At 49.3% G+C, this 20,763-nt stretch overlaps 1 protein-coding gene across 3 annotated transcripts in view; it reads right to left on the reverse strand.

Moving 5' to 3' along the window:
• Positions 1-20,763, reverse strand: part of FRMD6 (FERM domain containing 6) — a 150,614-nt gene that overhangs the window by 10,920 nt on the left and 118,931 nt on the right. For all 3 annotated transcript variants that reach the window (XM_083734437.1, XM_083734436.1, XM_083734435.1), the window contains 8 exons: positions 19,000-19,076; positions 15,908-16,094; positions 14,376-14,531; positions 12,564-12,629; positions 9,724-9,792; positions 6,461-6,635; positions 4,969-5,304; positions 1,298-1,432 (listed from right to left, as the gene is read on the reverse strand). In XM_083734437.1, the coding sequence (XP_083590563.1) occupies positions 1,298-1,432; positions 4,969-5,304; positions 6,461-6,635; positions 9,724-9,792; positions 12,564-12,629; positions 14,376-14,531; positions 15,908-16,094; positions 19,000-19,076 (1,201 nt within the window). The remainder of the gene's footprint in view (positions 1-1,297; positions 1,433-4,968; positions 5,305-6,460; positions 6,636-9,723; positions 9,793-12,563; positions 12,630-14,375; positions 14,532-15,907; positions 16,095-18,999; positions 19,077-20,763) is intronic.

Genomic DNA, 20,763 nt, shown 5'->3' on the forward strand with positions numbered 1-20,763 from the left:
TTTATAAACAAACAAACACACATAAATCTTAACTGTAAATATTCCACTATTATTAACATTGTTAGTTGACTTCCTCAAATCCCCCTGGCTGAATGTCCATGTATATCATTGTAACAGTTTTCCAAGACTAATTTCTCATAAAATTTACTTTAGTCAATTAACTTCTTTTCATATTAACTTTAAACATATTATTATATAAAATCACATATTTAAATCCTAAACCAATCTGGTATTTGAAAGTATTTCTATATAAATTATCTTAGCATATTTAACTAAATATTCTTTAAATTTCATCCTCCCTGGGCTTTAGGGGCAGGAAGCGTTTCCAGTGCCACCTGAAGATGTTCTGAAGGAGCAGCTGATTCAAACAGGAAGCTGCCTGATTTTGAGTCACGACTCTCTGGGGTTTCCAGACACGAGTCTTTTCTGGAGATGCTACCGGGCAGGGAGTGATTCTGAGATTTAGCCAATATTCCTGCACTGCAAGGGGGTGGATTGGATGACCCTCGGGGTCCCTTCCAACTCTATGGTTCCACGAACCCTAGACTTTCTTTGTGCAAAGCAGACACTCTACTGCCGAGCCCCCAGCTCCGAGGGCCTTCTGGCGGTTCCCTCGCTGCGAGAAGCCAAGTTACAGGGAACCAGGCAGAGGGCCTTCTCGGTAGTGGCACCCGCCCTGTGGAATGCCCTCCCACCAGGTGTCAAAGAGAACAACTACCAGACTTTTAGATGACATTTGAAGGCAGCCCTCTTTAGGGAAGCTTTTAATGTTTAATAAAAGGTAAAGGTAAAGGGACCCCTGACCATTAGGTCCAGTCGTGACCGACTCTGGGGTTGTGGTGCTCATTTCACTTTATTGACTGAGGGAGCCGGCGTACAGCTTCCGGGTCATGTGGCCAGCATGACTAAGCCGCTTCTGGCGAACCAGAGCAGCGCACGGAAACGCCGTTTACCTTCCTGCCGGAGCGGTACCTATTTATCTACTTGCACATTCTTGTGCTTTCGAACTGCTAGGTTGGCAGGAGCAGGGACCGAGCAACGGGAGCTCACCCCGTTGCGGGGATTTGAACCGCCGACCTTCTGATTGGAAAGTCCTAGCCTCTGTGGTTTAACCCACAGCACCACCCACATCCCTTTTTAATGTTTAATAGATTATTGTATTTTAATATTCTGTTGGAAGCCGCCCAGAGTGGCTGGGGAAACCCAGCCAGATGGGCAGGGTATGGGTAATAAATTGTTGTTCTTGTTGTTGTTATTAATTCCTTCCATGCTTCTGCCAAGCTCCTGGAAGGTTTACCTGAGTGCCCGTTGAACTTCCTGGCCATGAGCATGTCTTCGGTGATGTAAATGCAGACGTCGGGACTCACATCGTCCAGGGACCTTTCGCTTGTGGGCTCAATGTCTCGGGGGTCATCAACCAGCATCTCTATTTCTGAATCAAAGATGGAGGGGTGTGAGATGGGAGTGGGGAAGGGAGGCTGCAGTACGGGGAAGAGTACTGAGGACACAGCAGAGCATCATCTCATCCCTCATGCAGAGGATCTTGGGATTCCCCCATCCAGGGTTTACGTACAGTGGACATTTGGGTCGCGAACGTGATACGTGCGGGATGCACGTTTGCAACCCGCGTCTGCACACGTGCGGGTTTTGATTCGGCGCTTCTGCGCATGCGCGACCGCCGAAACCCGGAAGTAACCCGTTCCGGTACTTCAGGGTTTCGGCGGTCTGTAACCCGAAAAAACGCAACTTGAAGCAGCTGTAACCTGAGGTATGACTGTATAAGCTAAACAAGCTATAGCTTAGGGCCCCACTCTCTTGGGGTCCCCAAAAAAATTTAAAGGGAAAAAAACCTGGATGTACATTTCCAAAATATAACAAATAAAATAAAACCTACATACAGTGTTTTGTGTTGTGTAGGCACCTATGATGTAAGTAATGGGCCCTGTGTGCTAGCCTGCTCCCTAAAATATCACTGGTTTGCTCCTTTCTATATACAGGGTGCCTACATTCTGCATGGACTGGTCGCATGGCAACATGTGCAAATGGCTTCAGATACCTATTAGGTCCTTAAATTACCATATAGTATCTATTCATCACAAAAAGCAGCGACAATTTGTTGTTGACAAAGGACAGCTGGACATATAAAGGGCCCCATGACCTTCAGTAGCTGAGGGCCGCACTGAACCTAAATTCGGCCCTGCCCATCCTCATACGTGTGGGCTTTGGAAAAACAAAGACATTTTCATTGCACCGTGTTTGCAGGTGACTGCAAAATGTGACTGCAATCTTTCCAAAAACTGAAAGGAGGTGCAAGGCTGCAGCCGGAGACCGAGAAACTGCAGTTGGAGGGAGTGCTTAACCCTTTCCCCTTTTTTAGTTGTTGCTTCGTTGACCATAGATTGCAATGGTTTCACTGATCACTTGTCAACAATCCTATAGGGTTTATTCTGCGTTTGTGATGTACGGTAATGGAGACAAGAAACGTGATGTTCGGTAATTGAATGCCAAGAACTAACAGTAGCAGCAGAGAAAACATGTTCCCCTCTTTATTTTCAACTTTCTTGGGCACATGAAACTAGCCATAATCACCTTGAATTTCTGCTTAACCCTCAAGAAAGAAGGGCATTTTGGCTGGCCAGGTTTAATTCAAATCCATCAAACCTCCTTGAGAGCCAGTGTGGTGTAGTGGTTAAGAGCGGTGGACTCGTAATCTGGTGAACCGGGTTCGCTTCCCCACTTCTCCACATGCAGCTGCTGGGTGACCTTGGGCTAGTCACACTTCTTTGAAGTCTCTCAGCCCCACTCACCTCACAGAGTGTTTCTTGTGGGGCAGGAAGGGAAAGGAGAATGTTAGCCGCTTTGAGACTCCTTAAAGGGAGTGAAAGGCGGGATATCAAATCCAAACTCTTCTTCCTCTTCCTCCTTTGGGGAAGGTTCTTGGGCAGGGTGGAAGGAGAAAGAACTTGCCCATGTGAAGACCACCTGGTGGAAACCCTCACACATACGGTTCTTCATTGTAAACTATATGCTGATCTCCGTCAGCAATTTCTAGATCAACTCTGCATCCCCAACTGGAAACCAGAGTTGGAGGTCATACATTTTCTATTACTGGGGAATGATCAGGAGCTCACCAAGTTAGTGGCTAAATATCTCTATTTGGTTTTTTGTCATCAAAATACACTGCAGATGTCTGATTTCCCTGGAGACCTAGAGATATGATGATAGACTGCTCTGCCTCCTTCCTTTTAGCAAATGTTTTGTGCCAATGGGGAAGTGGAAATTCTGTATTGTATTGATTTGTTTTGGATGTTGTATGTGATGCCAATAAAGGTTTTACGATACTGTCAGAGCTGCCCCAAGGTCCCAGCTCACAGAGGACCAACGCCAGGTCGTTGTTATATACAAAAGTCTTTATTGAAGTTCAGTCTCTATTTCAAAGCCGCAGCGCGCAGCTCTACGTCTTAAACCCTAGACCGCCGAAGCTCCGTCTGAATCTCCTCCCCCCTGACACCAGTTTAAGACTCTAGCCCTGCTCCACCTCTTCCTCTGCTCTCTCCTCCTCTGGGTCCTCCTGTCCGCTGGGGCATTCCCCTTTCTGGACTCTTCTGACGCTGAGTCCCCTGACTCCTCCCCCTGCCTCCGGCGGGCTTTAGGACCTGGTTCTCAATCCGGGTTCTCTGCTGTCCCGCGCGCCTGTACATTTGAACTTGTCTCTCGCGCCAACCCAGTGACCTTCCTCCTGACGGTTACACTGCTTCTGTCACTGCTTCCCTCTTCCGGGAGGCTAGCTGGACCTGACCTCCCCTCCGTTCCCTGACTCTCCGATGGAGGTGTGGTCAGCCCTGACTCATCTTCCCTCCCTGCTGGGGGAGACGCTGGCCCCGATACCTGGGACACTTCCCCCCCACTACGCTCTGGTGGGGAAGTTGGTCCTGATTTCCAACTGCTGCTCTGGGAGTCCCCGCTGGCCCCTTGCTTCTGGAGTGTCCCCCTTGGGACCCCCCTTGCCCTGGCCACCGGCGCCCCCTTCTGTGAATCTTCTGATTCGCTGGAGAGGCTCATGGAATCTCTCGGGCCCCTGTCATCTTCTCCTACGCTGCCCTCAGATTCTTCCCCTTCGCTCTCCATTTCCTCTCTTCCCTGTGCCTCTGCTCCTGAGCCTCTGACAGATACGATTTGTGATGTTCTGTTAGGGGGTTACAATTCCTCTGAAGGAGCAGGTTCGCAACCTGGGGTTACTCCTGGATCCTTTGCTGTCGCTCGAGGCTCAGGTGGCCTCAGTGGCCCGGAGCGCCTTCCATCAGTTTTGGCTGGTGGCCTAGCTACGCCCCTATCTGGACAAGAATAGCCTAACTACTGTTGTCTATGCTCTGGTAACCTCAAGGTTAGATTACTACAATACATTATATGTAGGGCCGCCTCTGAAGACGGTTTAGAAACTTCAGCTGGTGCAGAATTCAGCGGCCAGGTTGCTCACCGGAGCAAGACGGTTTGAGCATATTACACCAATCCTGGTCCAACTGCACTGGCTACCAATTAGTTTCCAGGCCCAATTCAAAGTGCTGGTTTTGACCTATACAGCCTTAAACGGCTCAGGACCCCAATACCTCAAGGACCGCCTCTTTCCATATGAACCTGCCCGGACCCTGAGATCATCTTCTGAGGCCCTTCTTCATGTGCCCCCTCCTCGAGAGGTCTGGAGGGTGCGACACGAGAACGGGGCCTTCTCTGCAGTGGCTCCCTGTCTGCGGAATGCTCTCCCCAGGAAAGTTTGCCTGGCGCCTTCATTACATTAGGCGCCAGGCAAAAAAGTTAAACAGTCCTTTGGTTGATCTGATTTACATCCTACGCTTTTTTTGTGGGGGTTCGGCTGAGTGAACTACAGCGTGGAAATATAACCAGCCCATCCGTCCCCAAAGGGAGGGGCCCGCCCCGCAGGCTCGGCGCTGCCCCTGCCGCCGGACTTACCGTCATCCTGGGAGGAGTCTTCTTCCTCCAGCCGCTCCTTCTCGCTGCTCTCCACGCCCGAAGTGTGGGAGCTGCCGTGGCTGGTCAGGGAGCTGCAGGCCCTCAGTTTGTGGTGGGCGGAGGGCAGCAGGAATTCGTCCTCGCCCCCCCGCTCGCCCCTGGGCTTGGGGTCAGCCTCGATTCCCGACGTGTGCGAGCTGCTGTGGCTGGCGGTCGAGAGGCGGGAGAGACACTTGTGCTTCATGCTCCCGGAGCTGCTGCCGCTCGCGCGGGAACGCTTCTCCATCTGGTCCATTTCCAGGTCGCTGATATAGGACTCGCGGTACTGTTTCTTCTCTGGGGAGGAAAGATGGGGAGAGTCAGGGGAGAGACAAGGCACCACACCCCTCTCTTTCGCCAGCTGGGTTATCAATTGGAATCCATTTGATTCCCTGCTGCAATGGTACCTATTTATCTACTTGCATTGGCGTGCTTTCAAACTGCTAAGGACTTCCCTGGCTTTTTTCTGGCCCATGTAGGACCAGTCTGGAAAGTTAGCCTTGGTGAAGACTGGACGTTTTCATCCCCCCAAAAGTTTTTGATTTGAGTTTCCATTGAAATGAGGCTGTATTTTAAAGGTTTTAATGTATTTTAATCTTAAGTTTTCAAGTTGTATTTCAATTAATTTGGTTTTATATTGGGTGTTCGCTGCCCTGAGCCCGGTCTTGGCTGGGGAGGGCGGAGTAATAATAATAATAATAATAATAATAATAATAATAATAATAATATATTATTTCTACCCCGCCCATCTGGCTGGGTTTACCTAGCCACTCTGGGTGGCTTCCAACAGAACACTAAAATACAATAACCTATTAAACATTAAAAGCTTCTGGCCCATGTAGGACCAGTCTGGAAAGTTAACCTTGGTGAAGACTTGATGTTTTTATCCCCAAAAAAGTTTTTGATTGAGTTCCACTGAAACGAGGTTGCATTTTAATGATTTAATGTTGTACTTTAATCTTGTTTTTTAAGCTGTATTTCAATCAATTGTTTTTATATTTGGTGTTAGCCGCCCTGAGCCCGGTCTTGGCTGGAGAGAGTGGGGTATAAATAAAATTTATTATTATTATTATTATTAAGTTGGCAGGAGCTGGGACAGAGCAACAGGAGCTCACAGTACTGCAGGGATTCAAACCGCCAACCTTCTGATGGCAAGCCCAAGAGGCTCAGGGGTTTAGACCACAGTGCCACCTGAGTCCCTTTACTGTTTACCTTTATTTCCCTTTACAACTCAACCAAGCCACCCCCCCCCCATAATCTCACAGCTCCTCCATGTCCCCCCATCCCTAGAAAAGGGGGTCATGGCGGCTTCTACTCCCACAGCTGCACTTTTAAACTCAGTAGACGTCAGCTTCCTGTTCTCCTGGCTGCTCAAAACCTTGTGGACTAGCACCGTGGGCAGGCGAGAGACACAGGCGGAAGCAAGGAAGAGCCGAGACAGGGCCGTTCCTACCTTCGCTCTCCTCCAGCTTCCTGATCTGCCGCAAGACGGGCTGCAGGTTCATGTAGAGGCGGTGGCTGTTGCTCAGGAGCTGCAGGAGGTGCCGCGAGCGCAGCGGGCAGGCGGTGTAGTAGGTGAGCTTGCGGGCAGAGGGCAAGCCGTCGGGCAGGATCTCAAACCTCTTGCCCTGCGGAGAGAAAGGAGCGCATTTGGGAGTCAGCTGGGGCCCGGAGACCGGACGCTGCCGTGAGATTCAGGATGCAAAAGAGAAAGCACTTCTGTACGCAGCGCAGAGTTAGACTGTGGAACTCCCTCCTGCAGCGATATCCCCCAACTTGGACTTGACTATTTGAAGAACTGCTGTAGACAAATGAAAACACGGGCAGCGTCCGAATTATGAGCAGTGGAATGAAAACAATGATGAGGCAGAGGGCCTTCTCGGTGGTGGCGCCCGCCCTGTGGAACACCCTCCCATCAGATGTCAAAGAAATAAACAACTAACTGACATTTAGAAGACATCTGAAGGCAGCCATGTTTAGGGAGGTTTTTAATGACTGATGTTTTAATGTATTTTTAATATTTTGTTGGAAGCCTCCCAGAATGGCTGGAGAAACCCAGTCAGATGTGCGGGGTATGTATGTATGTATGTATAAATTATTATTATTATTATTATTATTATTATTGAGGTTAATTTGTATTAGATTAAAGTATGTCATATAAAACAGTAGGTATAAGGTGGAATAAAAACACCATGGAAGTAAGGGTGGGGAGTGAACAATTTTAAGAAAAACATATACAGTTATACCTTGGAAGTCGAACTGAATCCATTCCAGAAGTCTATTCAACATCCAAAACATTCAGAAACCAAAGCACCGCTTCTGATTGGCTGCAGAAAGCTCCTGCAGCCAATTGGAAGACGCGCCGGACATTCAGCTTCCGAAAATCGTTTGAAAACCGGAACACTCACTTCCGGTTTTTGATTGCTCGGGAGCCGAAATGTACAAGTTCCAAAGCATTCAGCAACCAAGGTACGACTGTATTGAAATATACCGTATTTTTTGCTCTATAAGACTCACTTTTTCCCTCCTAAAAAGTAAGGGGAAATGTGTGTGCGTCTTATGGAGCGAATGCAGGCTGCGCAGCTATCCCAGAAGCCAGAACAGCAAGAGCGATCGCTACTTTCACTGCGCAGAGATCCCTCTTGCTGTTCTGGCTTCTGGGATTCAGGATATTTTTTTCTTGTTTTCCTCCTCCAAAAACTAGGTGCGTCTTGTGGTGTGGTGCGTCTTATAGAGCGAAAAATACGGGTAAGTAAATTTGTAAAACCTGTGAAAATTAATACAAAATTATGTCCTTTAAAAAAAAAGATTAGACAAATTTGTGGAGGAGAGGGCTGCCAATGGCGACAGATGAACTAAGCTACAGTATGAAGGAAAAATGTACATTTTTTGCTCCACCCACTCTTCCTGCTGGCCCTGCCTCCTGCTGGGATGTGGCCCTTAGATGCCTTTTCAGAGAGGAATGTGGCCCTCGGGGGGAAGGGTCCTTGTGGCACCTGCTTTTTGGGAGACACTGCTGAAAGAGACTCTGCACGAATCCTGCTCTTCCTCAGCCTTTGAAGGCCAATTCCGTCTTCCAAGGAAGACTTTTATCAGCTGCCTGCCTCAGCAGAGCTGACTTGGGTTTTTTTTTTAACACTTTTGGCTGCTCTGTTTTATTTGTTGCCGCTTTATTATTCTGTAAGTATTTTATCGCAAGCAGCTTTGAGAGGGTTTTTATTTCTTGCCAGGAAGTGGAGCTCGTAAAAGAAGAACAAAACAAAAAATAGAAGCTTTGGATATGCAAGGCCCCAAATCAAAGTGCTGCAGAGCTTGCTAGCGGGGCTGAGTCTTTAAAAAAAGCAAAGCAGCCTCTCTAAGGTGCTGCCTTGAAATTATCTTTATTTGTTAAAGGTGGCTTCGAAGCAGTTTACCAAAGACTGCACGACGACACTGTTAAAATGCGGGATTTAAAATATGCTGTAATTAAAATGCACTGCTTCTCAGGTGCGTCAGCAGAAAAATGACGACGACAATCCAGTCCAATGCTAAAACCCAGAAACTTTACATTTCTGGTCGCCTTAAAAAGGATATTGTAAAGTTAGGAAAGGTTCGTAAAAGGGCAGCCAAGATGATACAAGAGATTGGGCAATTCCCCTGAGAGGAAAAGTTACAGCATTTGGGGTTTATTAGTTTAGGAAAAAGGCGAAGGAGAAGCGACATGACAGAAGTTTATAAAACTATGCATGGCACAGAGCAAGTGGACAGAGAAACGTTTTTCTCCCTCTCCTGGATGTTTGATGAAGCTGAACGTTGGAAAATTCAGGACAGATAAAAAGAAAGGAGTTCTTTTAACAAACTACGGAACTCCCTCCAACTTGGAGTGCTTTAAAAGAGGGTTAGACCTCTTTCTTTCTCCCCGCCACTGTCGGCTCATGAGGTGGCCATCACGGTGTTCCAACGCAATGTTGATATTGACCGAGTTGCTTATATTTCCTTTGGACCACATGCGGGCAAGCTGGTAGCGACTGCAGGTAAAGGTAAAGGACCCCTGGACGGTTAAGTCCAGTCAAAGGCGACTATGGGGTTGTGGCACTCATCTCACTTACAGGCCAAGGGAGCTGGCGTTTGTCCGCAGACAGCTTTCCGGGTCATGTGGCCAGCAGAACTAAACCGCTCCTGGTGCAATGGGACACCGTGATAGAAACCAGAGCGCACGGAAACACCGTTCACCTTCCTGCCGCAGCGGTACCTATTTATCTACTTGGACTGGTGTGCTTTTGAACTGCTAGGTTGGCAGGAGCTGGGGCAGAGCAACGGGAGCTCACCCCATCGTGGGGATTCGAACCACCGACCTTCTGATCGGCAAGCCCAAGAGGCTCCGTGGTTTAGACCACAGCGCCACCGCATCCCTTGCACATAACCATGCGCTGTTTAGATAAACACTTTCTTTTGTATTTTCTTCACATTATACTCTCCGGTTGCGTCTCCAAATTTACTTGCCTCCCCCCCCCCCCCGGCCAAACTAAACCTTTCCAAAAAAATATGTTAGCTTGCCTCACCATCCTTCCCCCTTGACCTTTCCTACAATCTCCATTTTGAGGTGAAACGACGGGAACTGCACACGGTTACCCCAAGCATGCACCCCAAGAAAACCCATTGTGTAAATCTGTGCCACAGGCAGAATATTCGCGAGGAACTGAAAGGCGAGTCTGACTTTGGTGTCTCCCTACTCACCACAAACACGAGTTTCCCCACGTTCGTCCAAGGGAAGTCATAAAGTAACTGCCTCTCGCTGTTTACATTCTGGGAAGGAAGAAAAGGGGGGGAAGAGACAACGACAATCATTATATTTATTACCTGCCCTTCTCTAGCATGCCTTGTGGTGGGTTAAAGGTAAAGGTAAAGGTAGCCCTGCCCGTACGGGCCAGTCGTGTCCGACTCTAGGGTTGCGCGCTCATCTCGCTCAAGAGAGCAGGAGCCGGCGCCGTCCGGAGACACTTCCGGGTCACGTGGCCAGCGTGACTTGGCGGCATCTGCCGAGCCAGCACCAGCGCTGCACACGGAAACACCGTTTTCCTTTCCGCCAGAGTGGTACCTATTTATCTACTTGCACTTAGGGGTGCTTTCGAACTGCTAGGTGGGCAGGAGCTGGGACTGAAGCGACGGGAGCGCACCCCGCCGCAGGGATTCGAACCACCGACCATGCGATCAGCAAGTCCTAGGCACTGAGGTTTTACCCACAGCGCCACCCGCGCCCCCCTCGTGGTGGGTTAAAAAGGTAAAGGTACCCCTGCCCATACGGGCCAGTCTTGACAGACTCTGGGGTTGTGCGCTCATCTCACTCTATAGGCTGGGAGCCAGCGCTGTCCGGAAACACTTCCGGGTCACGTGGCCAGCGTGACGAAGCTGCATCTGGCGAGCCAGCGCAGCACACGGAACGCCGTTTACCTTCCCGCTGGTAAGCGGTCCCTATTTATCTACTTGCACCCGGGGGTGCTTTCGAACTGCTAGGCTGGCAGGCGCTGGGACCAAGCAACGGGAGCGCACCCCGCCGCAGGGATTCGAACCGCCGACCTTTCGATTGGCAAGTCCTAGGCGCTGAGGCTTTTACCCACAGCGCCACCCGAGGTGCCGTGGCGAGGTACGGCAATGTAAAACTAAAAAACAGTTAAAGTAGATTACAATCACAGGAACAGGCCCTGAAAACACACGTCTCAGGCGCCAGGGATGTGTCTTCAGTATACAATGAAAGACGCACCTCCCTGCTGAGGAATTTCCACAGGTTAGGGGCCACCACACAGAAGACCCTCTCCTGGGCTGCCGCCACCACAGCTGTGAACTTCTGAGGGAGGTGGGACTACCGAGAGACCCCTCTGATGATTTTAACAGCCAAGGGGGTCTGTAGGGAAGGGGGTTTTCCAGCTATTTGGGGCCTAGGTTGCTCAGGGGTTTAAAGACAGACATGAGCATCTTGAACTGTGTGCAGAAACCCATTAGGTCCGGTCGTAGCCGACTCTGGGGTTGTGGTGCTCATCTCGCTTTCTTGGCCGAGGGAGCCGGCGTACAGCTTCTGGGTCATGTGGCCAGCATGATGAAGCCGCTTCTGGCGAACCAGAGCAGCACACGAAAACACCGTTTACCTTCCCGCCGGAGCGGGAGAATGGACTGCAAAGTGTTTGTGTGTGTGTGTTATCCCACGGGAGCAGAAATGCCAGTGGTCTTTTTTTCCTAAAAAGGTAGCCGTGTTGGTCTCACGCAGTTGAAATAAAATGTTAAAAAAATAGTCCAGTATCACCTTAGAGACCAACTAAGTTAGTTCTGGGTATAAGCTTTCATGAGCGAAAAGCTTATACCCAGAATTAACTTAGTTGGTCTCTAAGGTGCTAGTAAAGGGACGCAGGTGGCGCTGTGGGTTAAAGCCTCAGCGCCTAGGACTTGCCGATCGAAAGGTCGGCGGTTTGAATCCCTGCGGCGGGGTGTGCTCCCGCTGCTCGGTCCCAGCGCCTGCCAACCTAGCAGTTCGAAAGCACCTCCGGGTGCAAGTAGATAAATAGGGACCGCTTACCAGCGGGAAGGTAAATGGCGTTTCCGTGTGCGGCTCTGGCTCGCCAGAGCAGCGATGTCACGCTGGCCACGTGACCTGGAAGTGTCTCCGGACAGCGCTGGCCCCTGGCCTCTTAAGTGAGATGGGCGCACAACCCCAGAGTCTGTCAAGACTGGCCCGTACGGGCAGGGGTACCTTTACCTTTACCTTAAGGTGCTAGTAAAGGTAAAGGTAAAGGGACCCCTGACCATTAGGTCCAGTTGCGGCTGACTCTGGGGTTGCGGCGCTCATCTCGCTTTACTGGCCGAGGGAGCCGGCGTACAGCTTCCGGGTCATGTGGCCAGCAGCACTAAGCCGCTTCTGGCGAACCAGAGCAGCGCACAGAAACGCCATTTACCTTCCTGCCGGAGCGGTACCTATTTATCTACTTGCACTTTGACGTGCTTTCGAACTGTTAGGTTGGCAGGAGCAGGGACTGAGCGACAGGAGCTCACCCCGTTGCGGGGATTCGAACCGCCGACCTTCTGATCGGCAAGTCCTAGGCTCTGTGGTTTAACCCACAGCGCCACCTGCGTCCCGGCAGCCACGATAGCTGAATATATTTACCATTTGCAGAATTTTACAATATAAAATGGGAGGTTCAATGCAGGCAGCCATGTAGGAGAATGGACTGCAAAGTGTTTGTGTGTGTGTGTTATCCCACGGGAGCAGAAATGCCAGTGGTCTTTTTTTCCTAAAAAGGTACATCTTTTCTAAAAAGGTACATCTGTGCACATCTTAGGTTTCAGAAAACTCTCCCCATCTCTTTCTGCAGTTCTACTCTCCAAAACCTGGACTCTCCAGCATGGAGACGAGTTACCTCCTTTCAGGCAAGCCTCAAAACTCAGAAGGACTGTGAATCATCACCCGCCACCCCAGAAATACAAATCCCAGATTCCATGCAGAGTTTAGCCCACTGAAAGCAAGCCGGCTTAAGTCTGGGAACGCAAGAAGCCATCTCAATGGTATGTAATGTTTTGGAGGCGCCTACCTGGAATATCTGGATGCCTCGAGTGGTAAGCCCTAGGGTGAGAGAGGCCTCGATTTCCTTCTTGTCCTGCAAGAAAGAAATGATAATGACTCTTTTTGCCCTTTTACAAAGCCCTCACCTCGCACACACAATTCGAACGGCTGTTTTACTTGGGAAAAGGAGCGTTCAGACATGGAGAAAAAAGAGGGCGCCCCTGATTCTTCAGAGCAAGGTTGTGTGTGGATTAACAGAGCATCGTTCCCCAACCCGGCGCCCTCCAGATGTTTCGGACCACAACTCCCATCAGCACCAGCTAGCACAAGGGCCACACCTCGCTGGCTTCCCTCACAATCCCGTTCCAAATTCTAGCTATCACTGGTTACTGATAAAGCCCTGAAGGATCTGGGGTCGCAAATTCTCAAAGAAGCACCGCTCCACTACCCAGCCGTGCTCGCTGGGGGTGATGGGAATTGTAGTTCAAAACATCTGTAAAGCCTCAGGTAATAATAATAATAATAATAATAATAATAATTTATTATTTGTACCCTGCCCATCTGGCTGGGTTCCCCCAGCCACTCTGAGCGGCTTCCTCAGAGACCAAAAAGACACTAAAATGTCACACATTAAACAAGGGTGCCCTCTACTGTCTTGTGCCTGGATATGATGATTGGTCTGGGAGACGTTAGCTTGCTGCTAGCGCCCCAGCTTTTCACAGAAACACAGAACTGCAGGGTTGGAAAGGACCCCTAATTGTCTAGCACGACCCCCTGCGATTTTGCAACACCCTCCCCTCTGAAATGCAGCTGTCCTCCAGAAGCGAGGGCTAAAGCCTGGTGGCCAGGATGATTGACGGCCTCCATAATCAGACCTTGCAACTTATCTTTACAGCAGTTTCTGAAGAGTGTCGTCGCAAACACACACTGTTGCAGTTTCTCAGCGAGCCATGTGAAAACACAGCACTAAATTTCCCCGAGGTTATTATTATTATTATTATTATTACAGTGGTACCTCGGGTTGCAAACGGGATCCGTCCCGGAGCCCCGTTCGCAACATGAGCGTCTGCGCGTGCCGCGATTCGCCGCTTCTGCGCATGCCATCATTTTGAGCGACTGCGCATGCGCGAGCGGTGAAACCTGGAAGTAACCCTTTCCGGTACTTCCGGGTTACCGCGGGACACAACCTGAACTGAACTTAATTAGAGGTGTGACTGTATTATTATTATTATTATTATTATTATTATTATTATTATTATTATTATAGTTTATATACCACCCTATACCTGGTGGTCTCAGGGTGGTTCCCAGAAAAGTTCCCAACATATATAATCAGAATAAAAACAACAACCCAATTAAAACTGCCCCAGAAAACAGCCACATTTTAAAAGAGTATAGGATGTCAAACAGATCAACCAAAGGCCTCTTTTAAAAGGAACTTTTTTGCCTGGCACCTAATGGTGTGTAATGAAGGCGCCAGGCAAACTTCCCTGGGGAGAGAATCCTACAGACGGGGAGCCACCACAGAGAAGGCCCCGTTCTGGTGTTGCCACCCTGTGGACCTCTAGAAGAGGAGGCACACAAAGAAGGGCCTCAGAAGACGATCTCAAGGTCTGGGGAGGTTCATATGGAAAGAGGCAGTCCTAGAGGTATTGCGGTCCTGAGCCGTTTAAGGCTGTATATGTCAAAACCTATTGTTTCGGGGCCAGGAAGGGGAGAGAGAATAATGACCAGGGACACAAAAAAAATTTCGCCTTCCCAAATGGAGGACACAAACTGATCAGCGGCATCTTGCCTTGCCTAACAGGACCCGTTTGATTCTGCGCCCCCCCCCCCGTACCTTATACAATCTATAATAATGCACGGCCACGTCATCAAGCCGGACAGCTTCCTTGATGTACTTCAGATGGGCCTCGGAGGCCGTCAGGGTGCACTGGTCCTTGTGCATGATGGGAATGTGCTTCAGAATGTAGTCTTTTCCTCTCTTTGCCACCACCTGCCGAGAGAGAGAGAGAGAGAGAGAGAGAGAAGGGGTGCTGAGTGTTAATTGCACCTGGCTGGGAATCTCAGGTTTGCTAGGCGAAATAACAGTGGACCAGAGACGACATGACACAGCCTTCCCAAATCCCAGTGCCCTCCAGTTGATTCCAACTGGAGCAAGCCTGCAAGTTATGCGGGGGTTACGTTCCCTGGATGTCACCTAAAGCCAAAACAGCACATACTCAAAACACATGGCAAGTGGGACTGCCAAAGTCATTTCCCCCAGAACCTTCACCCTTTCCATATTTTTTCCCCTGCCACGTGCGTCAAGCTAAATTGAAATACTTTATTGTCATACTTTATTGTCACTTGTACAACTTGTAAACAGTGAGATTACACAAGCACCCCCCACTCAGCTCTCTTAGTCTTCTCAGAGCTCTCTCTTTATTCAGGGGCTGGGGAATGACAAGGCTGTTTATGCAACCCAGAGCATGCATTTCCTAAAATGCAGAATGTGGGTTTTGGGGTATGTGCGTGCAACAGAACACTTACATGTTTATATTCCTCCTGGAGAGTGAAGGTACAGAGGGTGCTTTTTTTGCCAAGAGGCTTTTTATACTCTGGAATGTGTTTTCATTTCAGAACGCCTGTCTCATCCCAGCGGTTGTGTCTGCTATCTGAAGTCTGAGCTGTTGCTCCCCCCCCCTTAATGCTGGGTGCTTAAAATGGAAATAGTGAGTCAACCTTGCTGCAAGCATGTAATCCTCGTAGCTGACACGTTTGCAGTGAGGGCTGGCTTGGGAGTCAGATGAACTTGAAGCCTGAGACGGGTTGGTCAAACACACCAAACCGCCCTTTTGCCTTGCGCCAATATCCACAGGAAGCCTCAGCAGGCACGACATGGTCGCTGCCCGCTCACTCGCACAATGCTGCAATCGTGTAGGTAAATCCTGCGAAAGTTGCAGGTCTGCTGTGTTTTACTGGTGTGGCTCGGAGGGGCTCAGAAGTTGAACATACCCGTGGTCCGGAAACCCCTTATTTTGGCTGCTGATCCCTTATTTTCGAGGCTGCTGGTCCCTTATTTTCAAATCTGTAAGTTGACAGCCATGGTATTGGCGCTCTCCTCTGAGGGGAAAGCCAAAACAGACAGCGCCGCCAGATTTCTGCAAAAGGCAACTCAATCCCAGCCAAGCTGGAATGCCCCACTTCGGCATATTTTCCGGCTGACAGATGCACCCGCCCACAAACCCCTCGTGCCGTCTGGAACGGCTCGGAGGACGGGTGGTCTTCAGAGCTATGGCAACACAGCTTGTGTTTAGGCACTGGGGGAGAGATGAAGGGCATTGAGGGAGAGAGAGAGAGCCTGGGCTCGAAGGAAGAGGGTGCTCCTACCCAGGCGGGGAAGTAGGCTTCGGGTTCAAAGTATTTCCCGTAGTGCTTGTTCCTTTTGAAGTTGCCCAGGTCGGCTTGCAGGGCAAAGGCTGCCAGCAGGAAATAGGCCTCCTCGCGAAGGAGGCTCTGCGAGCGGAGGACTTGCTTCCTCAGGTGCCAGTAATAATAGTAGCGGGCGGTTCGGTCGCTGGAAGGAGAGGGAGAGAAAGGAAGAGGGATGTAAACGAAGAACGGCAGGGGAGAAACAGACAGGCAGAAAACATGGGCGTCTTTCGCTGGGGTTAGTTGCTTCTTCCTTGCAAACTTTTTACAGTGGTGCCTCGCAAGACGAAAAGAATCCGTTTCGCGAGCCTCTTCGTCTTGCGGTTTTTTCGTCTTGCGAAGCAAGCCCATTAGTGGCTTAGATGATCAGCTAATAAGCGACTTAGCGGATCAGCTGATAAGCGGCTTAGCGGCTTAGAAAAAGGAGGGAAAAAGGAAAAAAACAACAACGCAGGAACTCGCAAGACATTTTCGTCTTGCGAAGCAAGCCCATAGAAAATTCGTTTTGCAAAGCACCTCCAAAACGGAAAACCCTTTCGTCTAGTGGGTTTTCCGTCTTGTGAGGCGTTTGTCTTGCGGGGCACCACTGTATTATTATTATTATTATTATTTATTTATTTATTAGTATTTTCCACACAACAACAACACGAAAAATAACAATACACAAAACACAAAAACCAACATTCAAAAAAGAAAAAAAAAAACCCAAACCCATATCTTACAAGTTAATAATATAAACACTAAAAAGAAAAACAAAGATTGACTTCTACCAATCCCACAGCACCTCCTTTAACTCTCATTGTGTTTTCCTGTTTTCCTTATCATCTCTATCCTAGCATCCAGTTATAAATCCCTCTTTCTTATCCTTTCACTTCACAAGGTTATTCCAGATTTCTGTCCTCGAACCTTGGCTTTTAAGGTATTCATTTAGACACTCCCATTCCTTCTTCCTTATAAACGGTGCAATGGTCTGAAATTCGATCCAGCTCACGTTTAAACCGACCTGATTTGCACTTTGCGAAACAATATGGAAACCGAAGCCAGGCTATCCTTTCGGGAATTTGCCTGCATCTGAATTTTGTTGTGCTTTTCTCCAGCCAGGAAATGTGTACTAATTGCAAAGACTCTGGTAAAGTGTGCATTCCAGGTGCATTTAGCAGTGAAAATGATGTACAGAACACATTCTATCAGGGAAAAGCGCTCTGCAAAAATGTGTATGGAAGGAAAAATTGCATGAAATTGCTGATCAGTTTGCACATGAACTTTTCTTTAAAAAGTGGAAACTGATGTGGAAGTGTGAGGAACTGACCTTGAGACTGGAAAAACGAGGAACTGAAAGAAACCGAAACTGACAGATTCTTCACTCTGTAGTGACTTTAGATTATAATTTTTTATTGTTAATTAATTCATGTACCGTTTAATGCCAAAACAGGGTCCCAAGAGGTTTGCAAAATATAGAAACTAGTTACACAAATGTTAAAACGTAAGAATCCATCATTAAAACAATGAAACAATCCCATTGCCCCCAATGAAACAATCCCATTGCCCCCAAAATGGCCCTGTGCTGGTCAGGAGAACCTCTAGAACAGTGTGTGGGTCGAGAGGAGGGGAGGTCACTCCATCACTTAAGCAGAAATCCATAAGCTGACAGAGCAATCTCCTTAGAACTACACTGAATGACAGTAGTAATATATATATATATATATATATATATATATATATATATATATATATATGCAGGTTTTGGTGTCCTCGGGTGTCTTCCCGTGTAAAAGTTGGGGTGTCTAGGCGACGTTTCGACGAGGTCTCACTCGTCATCTTCAGGCTGGTGCTAAAGATGAAGATGACGAGTGAGACCTCGTCGAAACGTCGCCTAGACACCCCAACTTTTACACGGGAAGACACCCGAGGACACCAAAACCTGCATTCCTGTACCCGTGAAAATCTACGAAAGCATATATATATATATATATATATATATGTCAAATCATCATACTATCATTATTAATTTTAAGCCAGTTTAGGTCCAGTGTAGGGATGCGGGTGGCACTGTGGTCTAAGCCACTGAGCCTCTTGGGCTTGCCGATTGGAAGGTCGGCGGTTTGAATCCCTGCGACAGGGTGAACTCCCATTGCTCAGTCCCTGCTCCTGCCAACCTAGCAGTTCAAAAGCACTTCAAAGTGCAAGTAGATAAATAGGTACCACTCTGGCGGGAAGGTAAACAGCATTTCTGTGCGGTGCTCTGGTTCGCCAGAAGCGGCTTAGTCATGCTGGCCACATGACCCGGAAAAACTGTCTGTGAACAAACGTCGGCTCCTTTGGCCAGTAAAGCGAGATGAGCGCCGCAACCCCAGAGTCGTTCACAACTGGACTTAACTGTCAGGGGTACCTTTACCTTTACCTTTTAGGCACAGGGTAGTTTTGTAAGGTAAAGGTAAAGGGACCCTTGACCATTAGGTCCAGTCGTGACTGACTCTGGGGTTGCGGCGCTCATCTCGCTTTATTGGCCAAGGGAGCTGGCGTACAGCTTCCGGGTCATGTGGCTTACAAAAGTAAGCCGCTTCTGGCAAACCAGAGCAGCGCATGGAAATGCCGTTTACCTTCCCGCTGGAGCGGTACCTATCTATCTACTTGCACTTTGATGTACTTTCAAACTGCTAGGTTGGCAGGAGCAGGGACCGAGCAACGGGAGCTCACCCAGTTGCCGGGATTCAAACCGCCAACCTTCTGATCAGCAAGTCCTAGGCTCTGTGGTTTAACCCACACAGCCACCCGCGTCCTACATAGTTTTGTAGTTGGCTGCAAAAATATCAAGAAATTAACTCGCCAACAAGGAGAGATCCAAATGTTGACACGGTTTTGATAACATGCTAAGGAATTGACATGCAACTAATTTATCAATAAGAACTCAAATTGAGCAGCTTTTAAAATAAATAAATTGTGGGCCACCATAAGGCCCACTTTTTCTTCCATGTGGCTCTTTGCCACCAAGGCTTTTGGCAACAAATTGCTCCCCCCCCCACCTCGCAAAAGCCCCCTTTCCCCATTACCTGATCAGCCGGCCGTTTTCCACGTAATACTGGACTCGGAAGTGAATGATCATGGGGGGCCCAAACTGGTCTATACCCTGCAACCAAAGGCAAAAATAAAGGATCAGCCTTCTGCTTGAGTTAGGGAGGGAGAAGGACCCCCCTCCAGAAGACATCTTCTCCCTCACCCCCTAAGAATACTGAGCCCCAGCAGGAGCAGTGTGTTAATGCTGGGATGCATTTGGCAAAGGAGCAATTGTCCCCTTGGCAGCAAAGGTGCTGGGCTGATCTGGCTTTTTGCAAAAACGGTTTTCACCACCAGCTACACTGGGAGGGTATAACCTGAGCTTCAGATCTGCCGGTAACCCGAGCTTCAGGTTCAGTCTTGATCTGTGTGCCCTTTTCGTTATCTGCTACCAGAAAACCAGACCCGACCTTTTGCTGCTTTGACATGAAACCCATCTGTCTGGAGGAGGAGACGGCAGCTGGATGCGGCCGCGCTGTCTTTCGGGGCCACGGCTAACTGTCAAAGGTCCTTAAAGGCAATTTTCTGAGACGTCCCCCATACGCCGGCAATTTGTCTCAGGGGCAGGCTGGAGTTTCAACACCAAGCCGCCCTCGCCAGCTGAGGCTACGGGATGCTATATGTTTCCAAAGATCCGGGCTTTGAACGGCTAAGCAGCTCAGAGCTCCCAGCCGTCCTTTCTTAGAGAGGGGAAGAAGATACTTTCTGTGTTGACTCTCATCTGGTTGTTTTAAAGCAGGCATGGCCAAACTTGGCCCTCCAGATGTTTGGGGACTACAACTCCCATCATCCCTAGCTAACACGACCAGTGGTCAGGGATGATGGGAACTGTAGTCCCAAAAAACATGCCTGTTTAAAGCTCTGCAAACTGGCTTCAGATAATTTAAGCTTCTAATTGCAACTCCTTTGCTCTGGGAAAAAGCATCTTTGTTCCAGGATGTCAGAGAGCTCTCAGAGGTTGCTAAAATGAAGCCGCTGGTTCTTCCTGCTTAAATCTGGTGAGGATAAGGTGAAACAGGCACTTCTGGTGGCCAGCTCACGCTACGGCAACGTAAGAACGAGCAAGAAGAGCTCGCCGGATCAGGCCAGTGTCCCATTTGGGCCAGCCCAGGTGCGCCTACTGGGAAACCGGCGAACGGGATCTGAGTGCAAGAGCATCATTCTCCCCTTCCTGCAGTTTCTGGCAAAGCCACTTCTGAGCTAGAGAGGAGGTGGGGTTGCGGGCTTCACGCCCCTCCCCTCCCCCACACTCGCGGGGGCTGCCTCCAGCCCCCGCAATGCCAGGGAATCCTCGGACGCGTCATCCCTGGGCCAGCCGGAGCATGGCCTCGCGCATTTAGGTCTGGTGCGGCCGAGGCTCTTCCTCTTTCCCGCGCCGCAGCTAGCCAGGATTTTTCCCTAGTACCTCAGGTTCCGGCACTGCCCTGCCGGGAACTGCTTCTGCTACCCGCCCCCTAACCTGATCCCAGTTTTCTCGCTCCCTCAGGTCAAAATCGGGTTCCTCGGGCGGTAGGGCGCCTCCCAAGGGATCATCCGGTAATAACCATCAGCATGATATAGATGTACCCAGTTTGTTTCAGGAACCGCCGCCGCAGCCTGCAACAGCGGAAGAGATTTCTGGTTCCTCTTCCGATGAGGATCAACAGGGAGGCCAGGAGGCGTCCCCGGTTGCAGCCCAGACCACGGCCTCCTATGAGGAACAGGGCGGGAAAAGGGGGGGAAAGGGGGGAGGCGAGAACTCGCCACGCAACTGGGATTCA

The sequence above is a fragment of the Podarcis gaigeae genome, assembly GCF_964106915.1.
Source record: "Podarcis gaigeae genome assembly, chromosome: 1".
NCBI lineage: Eukaryota > Metazoa > Chordata > Lepidosauria > Squamata > Lacertidae > Podarcis > Podarcis gaigeae.